Source organism: Nycticebus coucang, chromosome 2 (genome assembly GCF_027406575.1).
Source record: "Nycticebus coucang isolate mNycCou1 chromosome 2, mNycCou1.pri, whole genome shotgun sequence".
NCBI classification, from domain to species: Eukaryota; Metazoa; Chordata; class Mammalia; order Primates; family Lorisidae; genus Nycticebus; species Nycticebus coucang.
The window spans coordinates 155,586,930-155,605,201 of NC_069781.1; the positions used below are offsets into that span (position 1 = coordinate 155,586,930).

The 18,272-nt window shown below is 50.0% G+C and overlaps 1 protein-coding gene across 5 annotated transcripts in view; it reads left to right on the top strand.

Annotated features, from left to right (window-relative positions):
- Positions 1 to 12,164, top strand: part of SLC12A3 (solute carrier family 12 member 3) — a 41,330-nt gene extending 29,166 nt beyond the window's left edge. For 4 of the 5 annotated variants that reach the window (XM_053602282.1, XM_053602288.1, XM_053602312.1 and 1 more), the window contains 4 exons: positions 102 to 188; positions 3,456 to 3,591; positions 5,228 to 5,295; positions 11,725 to 12,164. In XM_053602282.1, the coding sequence (XP_053458257.1) occupies positions 102 to 188; positions 3,456 to 3,591; positions 5,228 to 5,295; positions 11,725 to 11,866 (433 nt within the window). In that variant the 3' untranslated portion in view covers positions 11,867 to 12,164. Of the gene's footprint in view, positions 1 to 101; positions 189 to 3,455; positions 3,592 to 3,720; positions 3,988 to 5,227; positions 5,296 to 11,724 lie in introns of those variants that run through there. The other variant, XM_053602296.1, reaches the window with a different exon arrangement.
- The last annotated feature ends 6,108 nt before the right edge of the window (positions 12,165 to 18,272 follow it).

An 18,272-nucleotide genomic window follows, 5' to 3' on the forward strand; every position in this document is an offset into this window, starting at 1 on the left:
GGTTTGATCTGCTTTGCTCACTGCTATGTATGCAGCAGGCACTCAATAAAAATGAATTGAATGAACGTTTACATTTTACAAAACCTCCATCTGTCCTCCAGGATCATTTCTCTACTGAGCAAGTTCCGATTGGGATTCCACGAAGTTCATATCCTTCCCGACATCAACCAGAAGCCACGGGCTGAGCAGTAAGTTTCCTGTGGGGCGTTCTGTGCAGAAGGGGCAGCTGTGTGCCGGCCTCCCCTTCCTCCCTGCCGAGCCCAGGGCAAGGGCTTTCCTCCAGGCCCACCTAGACGGGTCTCACAGAGAGAATGAGGAAGAGTCATTGTGGACAGACATTTATTTTGGCACTTGTGTTTCTTCTCTCTGCCTGGCTGGACTTTGGCATATCAGAGCTCTAGTCTTTGCCAGAAACCTGCCCAGCCCTGGAGGCTGATCACATTCACACCTTTCTTGGATCCAGTGTTTTTAAAGCCCTTCCTGGTGCAAGTTGTGGCTGTTCTCACTCAGAGGCCAACATCGCATCACCAGGGACCTCCACCCTCCACCCTCACTGTCGTGGGGGGTCCAGGGAGCCTCTGGCTTTGCAGCTCAGGCTGCCTGTACTCAGGAAAGGCTGATTTTACTCACAAAGGCAACTGGTTCAGTGATTCGCAAACCTTGGTGTGTGTCAGGATCCCCAGAGGGCTTATGAAAACACCGACTTTCTGGCTCTTACCCCCAAAATTCTGATTCAGTAGGTCTGGGGTGAGGCCTGGGAATGCGCGTTTCTAACAAGCTCTCAGGTGATGTGGTGCTGCTGCCCCAGGCACCCCATTTTGAGAACTACTGTCTGAGAGCCCCTCTAGGCCAAGTGCCCAGCCCAGGGTCAGTGCTCAGTAAACCCTGGGTTTGTGGTCTGTGCTTCCTCATGGCTTCTGAGCTCTCTCTGCATCTTGCCCTTCCCTTAAACCACCAGCTCCACTGCAAACTTCCTTTCTCTCCAGGCATTGCCTCAGTTAAGTTCCTGGCCTGGTTCCACCTGCCCGGCCAACGTGGAGTTTACTGTCCAGTCTGTTTCATGGCTACCTTTGGTCCAGTTGGCCACAGCCAGAGGTGGCAGAGTCATGTGTCCACAACACAGGGTCAGAGGGCACAACTTCTGCAAGGGCTGTGGCAGGGCATGTCCCTTCCCTGGGGATGAGGGAACCACTGGGCAAGGCAGCTGCTGGCCCTGACACTGTGTTAACACATCAGTGGTGGGAGTGCAGAAAACGTTGAGTTGGGGCCAGGTGTGGTGGCTCACACCTGCAATCCCAGCACTTTGAGAGGCTGAGGTAAGAGGATTCATCGAGGCCAAGAGTTCAAGACCAGCATGGGCAACATGGCCAGACCCCATCTCTATGAAAAAAAAATGTTTTTAAGGAAAAAAAGAAAATGTTGAGTGATCTGGGCAATAACTTCCTTCCTCCCTCCATGCAAAGATAAGTGCACAGACTTTAAGTGAACCCCTGTGTGAAGCTGTAGCCAGGACCAGTTGTGGGGTCTGAAGGGATTATTTGATTTCCAAATGATACAGCTTCCTATTCATAAAATACGACATTTACAAATGGAATTTGCATCAGGTCAATCAGTCTGCAGGTTTTCCAGAACTCTCCTCAATAAATTAAGTTTCTTGGCCCTACTTCTTGGTTACATCACCCAGTTGTGAGCTGGACAAGGAAAGAAATAAAGATGAGGATCAAGGACTATTTTATAATGATGGACAGGCCAGGCACAGCGGCTCATGCCTGTAATCCCGGCACTCTGGGAGACCAAGGCTGGCAGATCTCCTGAGCTCAGGAGCTGGAGACCAGCCTGAGCAAGAATGAGATCCCATCTCTACTAAAAACAGAAAAACTAGCCGGATGTTGTGGTGGGCACCTGTAGTCCCAGCTACTCGGGAGGCTGAGGCAGGAGAATCACTTGAGTCCAGGAGTTTGAGGTTGCTGTGGGCTATGATGCCACAACCCTCTAGCTTGGGCAACAGAATGAAATTCTGTCTCAAAAAAAAAAAAAAAACAATAATAATAACAACAACATTATTGTTGGGTATATTGATACCTAGGAGCTCTGCTTGGTGCCACAAGGCCAGGATGAGAAATTAATAGCCCTGCCCTCCAAGCATAAGGGAGGCTGGAGGAAGCCAGGACAATCAAAATATGCAAAGACAGACCAGGAGGCCAAAGAGAATCTGGTCACAAGGGTTGGTACAGGAACAAAGCTTTGATGAACAGAGAGAAATGGGGGAGACCTTCCAGATGGAAAGGACAGTGGGAGTAACTTACAGACTACAGACCCCATCCAGCACCTCTTGTCTTTAAAATCCCCTCCACTGAACCTTCCTCTGCCTCCATTTCCCCAACCAGTTCCCTCCTCCCTTGCACAGCCAAACTCTAGAAACGTCTGTGCTTCTTGTCACCCCTTTCTCCCCGTCTTCATCCTCCAGCTCATGCTAGTCTGGCTCCCACCCCCGCTGCCCCTCTGCCTTAGACCACCATGGCCAGGGTCGTCAGCGACCTCCATGTCACCCAATCCACACAGCCCACCTCTGACCTCATCTGTCCCCACCCGTTGGTTGCATTCGACATAGGGATCCTTCTTGAGACACCCCCTCCACTAGTTTTCTCCCACCTCGGGGGTCCTTCTTCCAGTTTCCCTTGCTAGCCCTTCCCCCTTTACCTGACTTGTACTTGTCACATCCTTGGGCCTTGGCCCAGGACCCTCTTCTCTTCTCTCCCTTTACTCTGTCCCAGGTGAGCTCATCCATCCATACGGCTTCAGATGTTGTTATCTGAATGCTGGCCAAGCCCTGGCTGTCTGTCTTTGATGATGTAAGGCAGGTCGTACAGAAACCCCCAGCAGCTTCCTGTCTCACTTGGGGCAGATGACAAAGCCCTGTCCTTGCCTCCTCCCTCTCTCCCCTGAGCTCACCATGCTCCAGCCATACCGGCCCCTTCACTGCCCCTCACACAGGCCAGACCTGCTTCTGACTCAGGGCCTCTGCATGCTCGGGTCTGTGTGCTCCAGCTCCCCTGCCCTGGGAATAGATAGTCTCAGCAGGGCAGACTTCCTTCCAGCCCCAGATGGGCCTTCCCCACCCTGTTACTCTCTGTCCCAGCTCTCCATTTGTACCTTCACAAAACGTCCACTTTGTGTTTATTTGCCTGTTGGCTTATCACCCAGCAGACCATGGCTCTGGCCTAATTTGTCCCTGTTGTGTGGCACAGAGCCCAGCACAGAACTGTGCCCAGTAAACACTTGCTGAATGGTCAGGTGGGTGGATCACAGGTCAAGGCCACTTTGATGTATGTGGCAGCATCCAGTGGGTTTCAGCCTGAAAAGCACGTCCTTGTGGTGTGCACCCCCAGCCCCCCAGGATCTGGCTCCCTGGGGAGAGGGAAGCAGCTCACCTGGCCTCACCTGTGTTCTTCTAGCACCAAGCGGTTTGAGGATATGATTGCGCCCTTTCGCCTGAATGATGGCTTCAAAGACGAGGCTACTGTCGCAGAGATGAGGCGGGACTGCCCCTGGAAGATCTCAGATGAGGAGATTAACAAGAACAGAGTCAAGGTGCGGGGTGGGGGGGGTTATGCCCTGCTGGATGGGGTGGGGGACCCAGGTGCTCCCGGGGGGCAAGGCTGCATGTTCCATGTGTCCCTTGACCCTCAACCCTGCCCTTCCCCTGTGCCCTCTCCCTAGCAGTCCTTAAGCTGCAGACACTCGGCTGGAGGGTAACTCGATTGTGGAACTTAATGCCACCCTGGTGTGAGAGCCTGGTCCCCCTGCCATCCTGAGAGCCCCCAGCCTATTCCTCCATGCCTGGTGGAAGGGAGTCTCGCCACTGTCCCCACCCGTTGGTTGCATTCGACATAGGGATCCTTCTTGAGACACCCCCTCCACTAGTTTTCTCCCACCTCGAGGGTCCTTCCAGTTTCCCTTGCTAGCCCTTCCCCCTTTACCTGACTTGCACTTGTCACGTCCTTGAGGCTTGGCCCAGGACCCAAGAGAGAGGTATAATTTGTCTTGTGGGCCAGTGGAGCTGCCTGGCATGGACACAGCCCAGGGCCACACTGCCCCCTCCTAGATGGGCCCCTTGGGACTCTTTGGGCAGAGAGGGGTGCATGTGGGGTGCACGTGGGGTAATGTGCCAGCACGGTCTGAAAGAGCTGTGTGGTGTGGCTCTGTCAAAGTGGGCTGGCACAGGGACAGGCCTCACGTCTCCTCTTGGTGTTGGTGGTCTTCTACACAGGGGGATTTTTGCCCCCAGGGGACACTTGGCAATCTCTGGAGACATTTTTGGTTGTCACAGCCAGGTGTGGGGGATGATCCTATAACGCAGTGAGGAGGAGCCGGGAAGCTGCTAACCACTCCGCAGTGCGCAGGACACTCCCACAGCAGAGTCACTTGTCCAGAGAGTCAGTCACCTGTCCAAAGAGTCACCTGTCCAAAGCATCAGTAGTGCATGGCTGAGAATCCCTGGTCTAGCTTAACTCACTTCCTCTCAGCTTCCCAGTCTCTAAAATGGGCTGTTCATTCATGATCAGATCCTGAGCGTCAATCATTTATGAACAGTTTGGGGAGAGACCCCAACCCAGTCCCACACAGGCTTTGGGGAATTCCCTGATTGGTCGGCCCTGAGACGATGCTGCCCCCAAAAAGCTCTTAGGAAAATACTTAATAAAGAACAGTGTCCACAGATGGCTGTCCCGTGCTCTGTTGCAGAGGACATGGAGCCTTCTGTCCCTGCTCTTAGTCCAGTGCCTTAGCGGAGCACCACCCGGGTCCCAGGCCCCCTGCGGTGCTTTTGCAAGCTTATCTCGGTTGATCTTTGTCCGAGCCCCCAGAGTATTATCACACCCATTGTACAGAGGAAGACGGTCAAGCTCAGGGAGGCAACGTGACTGGCTCAGGGTCTCTCTGCTACAAAATATCAGGGCTGAAATTTAAATCCAGTAAAGTGTCCTCTCTTCCCTCTGTCTCCATGGAAATGGTCATGAAGTCAGTCAAGGCCATTAAAGAGGAATTCTCAGAATGCTCTATTACTATGAGGGCATCCTTCCTTCCTGGAGGTGGGAGAGTCTATAATGATTGAAGGGGAATAATTCATGTATCCAGTTGGAAACCCTAAAAGAGGCCCATGGGCTTGGCAAGGGGTCGGCAGCTCTTGAGGACATGGAAAGTGACCACTTGTCCTTTCCCACTCCAGTCCCTTCGGCAGGTGAGGCTGAATGAGATTCTTCTGGACTATTCCCGGGATGCGGCTCTGATTGTCATGTAAGTTGTGCCCGCTGGCAGGCAGGAGAACAAGTCTATTGGAGGTCAGGTGTCTCAACTCTGGGAAGGGGCTTGGCAGGCACTGCTGAAGACCCGAGCTCTCCCCTGGGAGACAGAAGGGTCCCAAACTCCCGTAAACATAGCAAGCACAGCCCTGGCAGTCTCACCCATGGCCAGACCTGCATCTGTCCCATGGCTGGGCGAAATTTGAATCCAATAGAGGTTTAGGGCCTCATGAACCCCAGGTACTGATGATGATCACCTCTGGTCATTGTTTTTTTCCTGTTGGCTGCCTTTTCCTGCCAAACTCCACATGGCAAAGGGGGAACCCAGCTCATTCCAGAAGGAAATCAATTCCTGGTTGTTCAAGGATCACTTAGCCCTCTTTGGCCATTGGCCATCCCCCAGTGATGTTAGTACCAAGCTTGGGCACTGAGACAGTGGCCTGCCCCTATGGAGCCCTGTTCAGATCTGAGCCACCCTGGTGGATGTAAGGCAGGGCTGAGTAAACAGAAGACAGGGTGGGAGGAGACAGTGGCACAGAAAGGGTCCCAGTGTGGCTCTGCTCTCTCTGAAGCCAGTAAGGAGAACACAAGCCCTCTGAGCCCTGGGCTGGGGGACAGGGGTCCTTGCCAAGGCAAGTAACTGGCCTTTCTTACATGTCCTGGAGGCCAACCACTCGGGATTGCGCAGGATGCCCAGGAAGCCTGCTGAGCCTGTGTTTTTATACCTAGAAACCAAGGTGGACTGCACAATTTGCAGAGGATAAAATGAAAATGGGGAGCCCTTTGCTCACAAATTATTAAGAATATCAAGGTGTGGTCCTCCTTTTAAAAGCAATCCCCTTCCATTCCTATGTAGAATGTATAGAATTTATTTTCTTAAAATCTCATGGTGATGGGAAGGACAAGGGGGCAGGGGCTGAACGTAATTGATCACAGGTGATAATTGCCGTAGATAGATGACTTGGCAGGTGGCATACTGTGGAGTGTTTGCGTAAATCTGCAAAATGCATTGTGCCTTGGAGAGCAAGCAGTACTGTGAACAGTAAGAGCCTCCTGGAGCTCGCTTTTCTCTGGAGAGAAGGCCTCCAGATCTAGCACTGCCCTCTGCTCTTGGCATGTATGCTCAGAGAGGAGGGAGCCAAGCTTCCAGAAATGGGACCCATTCCCAGAATTGCTACCATCTCACCTGTACTACAGATGCTAGGATCTAAGGTCATGGACTTGTGGAAAGACACCTCAGACCAAGTTGCCCATTGAGGGTGATGAAAGCGACAAAAACCTTATTTTTCCACCACTTCAGTTGCTCAAGTACTGTATAAGTTGCATAAACCCCCCACTGTTGTACCTGCAATATCCTCTTTCAAGAGAGCACCAGCCACATCCGTTTTAGGCATTGAGACGATGGACATGGCAAATGAGTTCAGACCAAAAATGGCCAATGGGTTCAAACACATGCATATAAATAGGGTAGTGCAGAGTGGAGCCAAGCAGCAGTGAAGAGACCTGACCTGGGAGGTCTGGGGACCTCCAGTCTTGTCCTATGATGTTCACGAAGATTCAGAAGACACAGGATCAGTTACTCTTCTTTGACAGGCCAGAGGTCAAATCTTTGCTTCCATCAACCAGCAGAGTTTGATCAGCAGAAGAGTGGCTATGAGAAACGTGCTTAGATAATACTCAAATTATACTCCCCTACACCCACTAGAGTTCAGGAATTATGTTTGCATCCATTCAGGTTGCAATAACAAAATACCCTATGTGAAGTGGCTTATAAACAATAGAAATTCATTTCTCACCTTTCCGGAGACTGGGAAACCCATGACCAAAGCACCAGCACATTCAGTGTCCAGCGAGTACCCGTCTCCTGTTTATACATGGGCCTTCCTGCTGTGTCCTCAGCTGGCAGAAGAAGCCGAGGAGCTTCAGGGGCCCCTTTTTAAAAGAGCTCTGACCCCATCCATGAGAACTCCGTCTTCATGGCCTAATCACCTCCCACAGGCCCCATTGCCTCCCAAAGGCCCTGCCTCCCAATACCGTCACCCTGAAGGTGAGATTCTTATAAGGTGAATTGGGGGAGGGCACACGAATGTCAGACCATAGCAAATGACTTATCAAGTGTTTGTTCCAGTCTCTCCATTTGTGTCAGTACACAGCAGAACACGTGGAGTCCCTAATGATTCCTGATCTCCTATGCAGTGTGGAAATCATCCTTTTTAGCCGATTAGTGTAAGAACACAGAAGCCTGATAACAAACCATTGCTAATCCTTTCCTGGGGTGAGGCACTTCCCATGCCCCTGTGTGCTTTTCCTGAAGAATGAGTGCTCAGGGTTTGCATTTCTCAGACAGTGACATAATTCACAGTGTGGTCAACAGGGAGGAACACTTGGAACACTTTCCCCTGTGACTTTAACAAGCCATTTTTTTTTGAAGTGTCAAGATGGTTATAGCAGAGCATTAGCCAAGCATGGGACCCTTCTGAGTGCTGCACAGATTAGACTCCCAGGAAGCTGGCTGTGCCCAAAACAATGCTTCCTGGGGCTTAAGGGAGATGATTTTTTATACAGAGAAAGTTCTCTGTGCTTCCCTGACATGTGAACTGTCATGAGGAAAGGTTTCATCTCCAAGTCTCTGGCCACCACCTCACAGAGAATGTTCCTAGGCCAAAGTTGGCCCAGGCTAGGGTCTGGGTCAGACGTGGCTGAATCCTTGGATAGCTCCCAGGCTTTTCCTTTGGTGTGGCACCTGCTGTATCTCCAAGGCTGTGCCCAGCATGGCTTGGTGAGTGTCACCTCCGTTCAAGAAGCAGGCTTGCATTTTGTCTTTGCTATTAGCCCACTGTGTGGCCTTGGGTAAGTTACCTGAGTCTCTCTAGCTTCAGTTTCCCTACTTTTAAAAAGAAGAGCTCGGGAGGCGCCTGTGGCTCAGTGAGTAGGATGCCGGCCCCATATGCCGAGGGTGGCGGGTTCAAACCCAGCCCCGGCCAAACTGCAACAAAAAATAGCTGGGCGTTGTGGCAGGCGCTTGTAGTCCCAGCTGCTTGGGAGGCTGAGGCAAGAGAATCGCGTAAGCCCAAGAGTTAGAGGTTGCTGTGAGCCGTGTGACGCCACGGCACTCTACCCGAGGGTGGTACAGTGAGACTCTGTCTCTACAAAAAAAAAAAAAAAAGAAGAGCTCAACGAAAGTATTTCCAAGATTCACACTAACATCCTGTGATTCTAAGTTTATTTGCCATTAAAATGAGTCAGTCTCTCATTTCTCCCTTCTCACCCCCAGCTCCTACCCATGGCACCCAACATCATAGGGAAAACCAATCTCCCACCTACCGGTCTTTGTGGGATTAGCTGATAGAAATTATTACGAGTCCAGTCACTGTAGAGAAGACGCTGCCCACAGCGTCCCACCCCACACCAGCAGCTACAGCTGTCGCCTAAAGGGGCCCCAGCTATGGGCCAGCTCCCCTGGGAGGACAGAACAGCTGCATGTTTGCCTGACTAATCTCCAACTTGGAGGCACGCCAGTGTTTCTAAAAGTTCAGAAGGATGAAGGTCACCTTCATTCCAACTACCAGAGGAATTTGGAAAATGCAAATTCTTTGATTCCTTCCAGATCAGGGTCTGGGATGGAACCTAGAAACCTGCAATCCCCAGAAATTCTGAGGAAGAGAATTTCACACCTGAGGGGACATGGACAGGAGGAGGACGCCAGCCACAAAAAATCTCTTAAGCCTTGGTGAAATGACAAAATCATTATTTGGCATTTCCAGAGAGCAGACTTGAGCCATTTTCTACAGCTGGTTTGAGGTAGCAGCAGATGATCTGCCCCATACTTGAGTTCTGCTATTCCTGATAAACCAGCCAGGCTCAGGGAACAGCCCCACAACCATTGACTAGACTAACAACCTGTTCCTGTTGGGTCTAGACACCATTTTTTTCTAAAAAGACTCCCTCTTCAAAATGAGTCCGGTCACCACAGAGAATTTTCATATGAAATTTCAAAACTCTAAAACTCCCCATTTTAGAGATGAGGAAATGGCCTCCAAGGAGCTAAGCTACTTGGCCAAAATTCACAGAGGGAAGTGGAGATCGGTTCTCAGAGCCCAGGACTCCCAAAGCTTCTGACACAGGGCTATCATTCCACATCTAGGTTAGATTTAAGGCTGCCTTTGTTTGTGGCTAAGAGACGTGATTCTGAACAAAAAGTTCCTTTGTTCTGGTGCGGCTTTATTTCTAAAGATTAGTAGCTTAAGGGGGGCACGTCCAGTGAGCAGTGACAAAGCATGTCATTGATTGGCTTGGGGGTGAGATTAAAGGCAGCTGTCTCTGGGACAGGTGGACGGGCTTTGCTGGGGAAGAAACATCATGCCGACGCCGGCAAGTCCACCGCAGGAGTGGTGGGTGTCCCCTGCCCCGATAATGCAGCCACCCGTTCCCTTGTGGCCTTTGAAGTTTCTGAATTCAGTCCCTAAAAATAATGTAGTATTTCCCAGTTGGTGTTTCCAGCCTCAGCCATAGCTATGCAATCAGAAGAGTTTGGTTTCAATACTCCCGTGTCCCTTTGCCTTGGAAAGGCACCAAACACATTTGAACTAAGGTGACAATAGCTTGATGAAATGCCCTTGTTCCCACCAGCCTTCCCCAATTTTGGGGTTCTTGCCTTTTCAAGAAGAGTAGTGGATGTTCCGAGTGAAACTGATGGAATTTCAGGTATGAGGCAGCTGCTCAGGGACCCCAGTTACCCTTCTCAGCCTTCCCAGCAGAGGGGGAGTGGCAGGGAGCAGAGGCAGCGGGGATGGGAAGACACTCCCACCCCACCCCCACTGATAACAGCTACTGGTGCTATGAAGTGTGCCCTGTATCCACTTCATCTTCTTTAGAGCTCACAGACGTCCTGTGAGGAAGACATTTGTGTTCTCATTTGGGGGAAGAGAAAACTGAGACTCCGGGGCAAGGAGGCACTTTGCTAAGGTCCTGTGGCTGAGGAAGTGGCCAAGCCACACTCAGCTGTGGTGATACCTGGCATCCTCCACCTGCTCAAGTCCCCTCATCTGTGAAGGAGGATGGCGCTCCAGCCTTGCCCTCTCCCAGGGCTGACCTCAGGTTCAGGTGATATAAAGGCTATGCAGGTACTTTGGGGAAATAGACTGTCAGGTGAGTCCCACGTTAAGGGCCAATGGGATTCATGAGATGCAAAAACCAAAGGCTGGGCAGCTGCAGCCATCCTGATGCATTTTTTGAATTCTTACCATGGTAGAAAATTCACTTCCTGAAATAGCCAGAAAAACACAGCTGAACAGCATGCTTGGGTGTCTCGCTATCTGCACGGCATTGTGCAAGTGGGCCGTCTGAGGCAGCGGTGGAGCTGCTACCTGGCCTTCCACACAGGGTGGAAGACAGGACAGGGACGCTCAGCTGAATCACACAAACACATCAGGCTGTGTGCCCAGAGAAGCAGGTGTGCTATGATGTCAGTGACCTGAGGGAGGGAGGTTCACCCACTTAACAGATGTGTGCTGAGCCCAACTATAGCAGCCTGTGCTCTAGGCTCAGGGAGAAAGGGGATGAACAAGATAGACTCAGCTAGCTTATGAGTAATGGGGGCAGACAGACAACTAAATCAAAAGATGCTTTTGAGATTGAGAAGGGCTAAGAAACATTAAGACAGGGATGATGTGGGGAAAAAGCATGGGTGGCCTGCTCTGGAGAGTGACCAGAAAAGGAAATGCACTTAAAGAGACCTGAGTGATTCCAAGGAGCCCCCAGGTGGAGAGAGTATCCAGTGCAAAGGCCCTGAGGCAGGTGCAAGCTTGGCATCTTTCAAGGAGTGGGAAGAAAGCTGCATGGCTCTGGGATATGAGCAAGGGGTAGGAAGTGGGGCTGTGTGTTCTGGCAATGACTGGATAATGTGGGCTTTGCAGGCATGATTTGTTTAGAAATGCTTCATGGGGGTTGGCGTGGTGGCTCACACCTGTAATCCTGGCACTCTGGGAGGTCAAGACGGGTGGATTGCTGGAGGTCAGGAACTCAGACCAGCCTGAGCAAGAGTGAGAACCCATCTTTAAAACAAACAAACAAAACTAGCAGGGCGTTGTGGTGGGTGCCTGTACTCCCAGCTACTCAGGAGGCTGAGACAGGAGGATCACTTGAGCCCAGGAAATGAAGGTTGCTGTGAGCTATGATACCAAGGTACTCTACTGAGGGCAATGTAGTGAAATGCCATCTCAAAAAAAAAAAAAATTAAAAAAAGAAATGCTTCGTGGCTGAAGGCACATTTTGGGAAATGCTTTTAAGGAAAGTCATTCTTTGGGTAGGTGGGAAGGAGCCCTGAAGGGGACAGCAAACGGACCTGCTATTCAGAAAACAGTGAGCTGGGCTGTGTGGGGATCCCCTGGGTGATTTCTCCTCACTGTTTCTTCCTGCCTTACAGCACCTTGCCCGTGGGGAGAAAGGGAAAGTGCCCGAGCTCGCTGTACATGGCCTGGCTGGAGACCCTGTCCCAGGACCTCAGACCTCCAGTCATCCTGATCCGAGGAAACCAGGAAAATGTGCTCACCTTTTACTGCCAGTAACCTTAGACCTGGCCACCCCTGCCTGAGGCCGAGAGCATGAGTTTATGTGATGAGCTGGAACTGGACCTGCTCCAGTTCATGGAGACAAGACTCAGATTTTATTGCACTTTAAGTGGTAGTATCTGATGATCCCACTGAAAAAGACACTAGATTTCCACCAGTGGCTGACTGAACTCCACTTTCGTCAGGCATGTCTGCTGGGCCTGTTTTTACGGGCTGGAGGGGAAACAGATGGAGTTGCTGTTCTAAAATTACCTGGAGGGCCCTATTCCTTTAAAAAGTTTTCTTTTGATCCTAATGACCATTCATTAAGATTTCAGCCTTTGATTTGTATGTAAATTTGAGCTAGAGTGCTGGGCATGACAGTGGGCAGTTTCTACGGACTTTTCCTAGCAGTGGTTCCTAGCAGTGGTTCGGAAACAAGGCCTCCTATCCCCAACTGCTGGGAGAATGGGAGCCACAGCTGTCGGGCCTGCAAAACGCTCCCAGGAACGCAGGGCTAGCGCTACAGCCACACACGTGTCTCTGCACCTCTCATACCCTTCACTTACAATAACACGTCTTCAGACTCTTCCTTGATTCTGTACACCAGGGACTTTCAATCCTTTTTGTTGCAACCCACATTAAGGAATATATTTTACATTGAACACACACAGAAGCAGCTGAGATGAAAGTGAAACGAAACAAGACTTATCTTACAGGGGTGATGTCCTCCAATATTTTCTGTTCTAATGTTGGTTGTAATCCACTGCAATGATTTTTGGACCCACTAATGGGCGGGAGCTCGCAATTTGGAAAGCACAGTTGACCTTCCGTCATGCCCTGTTTCTCCACGCATGGGATGACACCTGATGTGGGGAAAGGCCACTGCAGGGCATCACTGCCATTTTCCCAGCTCATCACACAGGGAAGAAAAGGAAATCAGCAAAAACGTGCAGGGAGACGGCAAGATTAAGGAAATCAAGGGGAAGGGTGTTAAATTTCACGCATGGTTAAGAATGGGGAACAAGGGGCGGCGCCTGTGGCTCAAGGAGTAGGGCGCTGGTCCCATGTGCTGGAGGTGGTGGGTTCAAACCCAGCCCTGGCCAAAAACCACAAAAAAAAAAAAAAAAAAAAGGAATGGGGAAGGGGGGGTGTGGAGGTGGTGAGGTTGGCAACAGATCAAAAAGGAAGGAGCAGGCCCAAGTTCAGCCCAAAGCCGGGTGAAAGGGTAGGGGAGTAGGAAGCACCTGTAAGAGGTGGGAACGGAGCAAGTGGCAGCTGGGGCTGAGGCGGGGTGACCGTGAGATGGGGCTGGAGGTGAGAGAAAAGCTGGGATGGAGGAGATGGAGGAAAGGAATGTGTTCAGGTCACAGGGCTGAACACCCCCAGAGTGTTAGGGGGAAAGAGCAGAAAGTACTTCAGGAGCCATTGAATAGCAGTAAATAAGACAAGTGAGAGGGTGTTTGCGGCGCTAGACATAAACAAGCAGCGTGAAGGTGAGTTGTTTGGTGAGACAACTGTGCCTTCTTCTGGTAGCACTAGTGGGGGTGAGGAACAGGCATCTTTGGGCTCCGTCAGCCTTGTCCAAGGTCACTGCAGTGCCTACTTGATGATGAGGATGAAATCTCCGTCTTTGGATTAGAACCCCAAGGATGGTAGCTTTTCTCAGGTCCTCCCACTGAAAAGCCCAAACGACTCTGGGTTCCTAGGATTCTAAGGCCCTCACTGTCCTCTAACAAAGGTTTCTGTGAGAGACTGTGACCTGGCTGAGCTTGCTAGGGACAGCCCTTCTGCTCCTGAGAGACCTGGAGAATAAGACCGAGATGTTCAGCTGGAGCCCAGGACCGAACCCCTGACTCCAGAGAGGGTAAAGCCTCCATCAGGGAGTGTTTGTCTTTCTAGAGCCACATGAAAAACAATTTCCTGGTTCTTCAAACTTCAAGGAGTCCTTGGTCTAGGAACAGAGACTGTTTTGGCTTTGATGATTTAAAAAATTTTTTTTCACTATGTTAGAAACAGCGAATTTTTAACAATAATAATAACTTTAGAAAAAAAAAGACTGAGTTAAACAGTGAGGCCATAAACAATGAAATGAATAAAAAAATATGGTCACTCAGTCAACGGAACTTATTTGTTTTGGAACACACTGTATTTCAACTCTGCTGAGTGTTTGGAAAAAATCAACTATTGTTTTTTCAACCCTGGATTGACCTTTTCCCTGAGCTTCCACTGATTCTGTAGGTTGTGTTACCAGATTTCTGCATAAATGTTTATAGGAACTGTTTATTTTCTCTTTGCTTCTCTTACGTGCATTTGCCCAGTCACAAGGAGCCTGTTTTCCTCAGCTTTTATCAACATCTCCAGCATTTTTCATCTTGCCTCAAGCAGAGAGAAGGGAAGATTGGCTGGAAAGAGCCATGGTGTGGCCACCAGGAGACTTGGATTTCAGTTTTTGTCCCTCCCCCAAGCTGGCTGTGTGACCTCAGATGTGCCCCTTAACCTCTCTGAATCTTAGTCTGTGAAATGAGAGAACTGACCCAAACAGTTGTCACCAGCCAGCTGGCCTGCTGATGCCTGTGGTTTGGCCCAGGTATGATTGACAAAAATTGGGGGTGTGGCAGGAAGTAGGAGGTTGGGGGAAGGGTTCCACAGCCTTCAGTCAACCCACCCCCAACTCTTTCACTTCCTATTACCCTGCCGTGTGAAGCCTGGGTTCAGGGATCTCAAAGGCCCTCCAGGTCATTTGGCCTATTAGGCAACAGGAGGATAGAAGATCTGGGTCCATGCTGTGGCTCTCCCTGGCTTTGGATGAAAAATACTTCCCATTAATGAGTTCTTGTGGTGGGAAGTATAATCCCAGAAGTCCTCCCTTTCTCTGTGTAAGAAAAATCTGACTCACAGGGGTGGGTAATGAGGGCCCGGCCTCAGCTACGTGGACTGTTCCAGCATGATGTCCTTTCTTCTCTGCCCTGGAATCCACCGTCCAGTTAGCTTCTGATTTCCCCATCGGCAGTTCAGCCTCCATAGTTAGTATCTTCCTTCACTTCCTGCCCAGACTTGTTGAAGCTTTGAAGTAAGTACATGTCGGCCCATTTTTCACCCAATAGGCTGGCTAAGCTGCATTTATACAGGTGGAAGACTCTGGGTCTCATTAGCACATGGAGAGTCCCAGTGTGGTCTGAGTTCCCTTTTAGGCACCTACCTGGCCTCTCTCAGATGACTCTGGATAGGAGGATTTCACGAGGATGAGATTAGCTGGAAGGTTCCAGAAGAACCACCTGGCCAGGAGGCCCCCAAGCACATGCAAAGCAGCCAGGTTTCACTAGTAGCAGTTTATAGCTCAGGATGTCAAAAAAAAAAAAAAATGCTGCGCACTCCAAAAGCGTTTACAGAAACAGGCCCCAGGACAACCCAGCTGCCAGCTTCACTGGTAACTCCTCACTTGAAATTAGACTGAATCCTGTGACTGAAAGCATGAATACATCACAAGCACCCACTTCCTAAAAAGGGAACCATAACTAATTCAGTTTCTAAAAATACTTTGAGAAGAACAACCTAACTGGGAGGTCAGAGAGCAAAACATCCTATGGATGAAAGATGGTGGTGGGAAAGGATAAGTGTTTTTACTCCAACTCATACAGGAGTTACAAAGAAAATGCTCTAAGTTTGCAAAAGAGGGAGAGAAGATAAAATCAAGGGAATTAGGAAAATCTCTGTAGAGAAAATGGTATTTAAAACCGGTTTGAAAGATTGGTGGGATTCAACAGGAAGGCAGAAATGACAGCTGGGGGTGGGAGAAGGCATTCCAGGTGGCAGGAATAGCTTGGGCAGGGGCACACACACAGTAAGGACAGCCCTAGGCACGTTTGGGGAACAAGAAATAAACCAGTTTTCCTTGAGTGTGACCAATGTGGACACAGGCAAATAAGACTGGGAAAGTCGTAACATGAAGGCCCCAGCTATGAGGCTGAGGAGCTCCCAGGTAATTCAGAGGCATTGGAGGAGAGGGAAGAGATGGGGTCAGTATGAAGAAATAGAATCTTCCAAAACTTGCAATTGCCTGGGTATATGTGTCAATAGAGACAGCACCCCAGAAGTTGAACCTAGGCACTTACGAGAGTGAAGAAACCATGTAATATGGGGGTAGGAGGGAAAGAGAGAGCAGATTAGTTTGGGTTTGGTGCTCTGAGTGTGAGAATATCCAGCTGGGCAGAATAGTGGCCCTGGAGCCTAGGCAGACTTCCCCGGTTAGCCTGAGCTCTTTAAAACAGTGACCATAATTAGATTTGGGAGTCATACTCGTGGTTGGGGATGTTGAAGTCATTGTTTGGGTTAAGATCAAAAGAGAAAGTACAGAGAACAGAGAGGGATGAGGCTAAACCGTGGGCAGGGGCAGGGATATATTAGGAGGCAGATATATTAGGATGAAGAAGAGATAGTCAGTAAAGCAGCCTTAAAAAGAGCACTGCAGGGGCAGGAGGAAAACCCAGATGAGAAGGCACCAGAGACAGGCTGGTGTTGACTGCACAGTGGCCATCTGCAAACAGGCTGAAGCCACTGAAGTGGATTTGGGGTTCTTGGTGTCATGGAGAGCCTTGCATAGAATAATTTGGGAAAGTGGTGGGTCAGAAGCCAGGGGTTGAGGAATGAATTTGTGGAGAGGAAAAGAAAACAGTGGACATGCTTATAGACCTCATACTTGAGTGAGCCAGCACTGGAGAGGTGGAGGATAGGGTGCAACGTGAGAGAAGAGCAGGCTCAAGGGAAGGTGTCTTGACTGCTGTTATCTTAGGGCATTAGTCAGGGTAATACGAGACTATGCTGCATAACAAATTGCCCTCTAAATGCTAGTGGCTTACATGACAAAGATCCATGCCTGTTTTGCAAAATACAGTGGAAACTTTGTAAGTTGACCACCCAAGGGACTGTAATGAATGGGTCAACATACGGAGGTGGTCAACATAAGGAACGAGGCGTCCTGTACTGATATGTACATGTGGTGCATGTCCAGTCTATGAAACTTAAATGTCAGCTTAAGGTGGTGGTCAGCTATGGAGGTACTACTGTATTCCTATGACGGTCTGGCAACTAGCTCTTCGGGGCCCCTCTTCTCCACATCAAGGCTCAGTGAAGACGCCCATCTTGTGAGACCCACCTTAGCTGGTAGCTAAGAAGAAGGAAAGAGAGCAAGGTCGTGCCCTGACTTTTAAATGCTTTAGCCCAGAAAGGACATGTTATTTCCACTCAAAGCCCATTATCCAAATAAGTCACATGGTTCCACCTAACGATGGATGTTTGGGGGAACATGTGAACGTTTCTTGAGCAATAAATGTCTCTGTGATGGGGAGGGGGGTTTAGTAATAAAAGATCTGAGTGTATTTATAGGTCAGAGGAGAGAGAGTTAAGAGACAAGGAAGAGGAGGTTGTAATGGCAAAACAACAAAATGTGGGGACATTTTTGCCAAGCAGCAGGAAAGGCAGAGCTGAATGAACCCTGATAGCCCAAGGATGCAACACTCTCAGGACCCCGGTCTTTGTGACCTGCCCTGGTGGGGGGCTCCTGAGCACCAATTCAGAAAAAAACAGGTGACATGTGCCCCAGTGATGGGGGTGGTCAAGCTAGAAGGATACAGGGCACAGCGTGTTCAAGGAGGATAACCAAAGCACGTAGATGTGGCTGACCATGGGCTCCAAGGTGGATGGCGAGGCCAGAGTGAGCTGCAAGGCTTGAGAAGATTTGACGGGCTGGTAGCATGAGGATAAAAAGGATGCACAGTGGGCGCGGAAGAGGGAGAGACAGAGAAGAGCAAAGGGCAGATGTAGCCAGTACCTGTTGCATTCCAAAATTTGACATTCTGAGGAGGTAAACGTTTTTGAGCATATCAAACTCTAAGGTGTCTTTCATTTGACTATGAGGCAGAGGGCCCAGGGCAGCTGGAGGGCCCTGACGGCAGCTGCTATGGACCAACTGGCACAGGGGTATTTCAACATCCCGCCTGCAGAGATGGCTGAATGAATGACTGCACGTCAGCTCTAAGGACAGCCATATCCGAGTCATCTTTGTGCCCTAGTGTTCAGTCCAGGGCTCAGCATAGAGTAGGCCCTCAGTAAATGTTTGGTGAATGAATGAAGGAGGAATGAATGACTTATACCAATGAGTGGAGTGGAGATGAGATAAAGAGAGGCGAAGCTGAGCACTAGGAGAGTGAGTGTGAGGTAGATGCTGGAGTGGTTAAGATGGGCAAGGGATGGAAAGGAAGCTAGTGAGCCAGTTCACAAGGGTGCTGGGTGAGATCTGGGGAGAGAGCCCTCGAGGGCAATAGATTGCACCTGCAGACAGGTGAACCTTCAGCTTGGCGGCACCTGTAGCTCAAGGAGTAGGGCGCCGGTCCCATATGCCGGAGGTAGTGGGTTCAAACCCAGG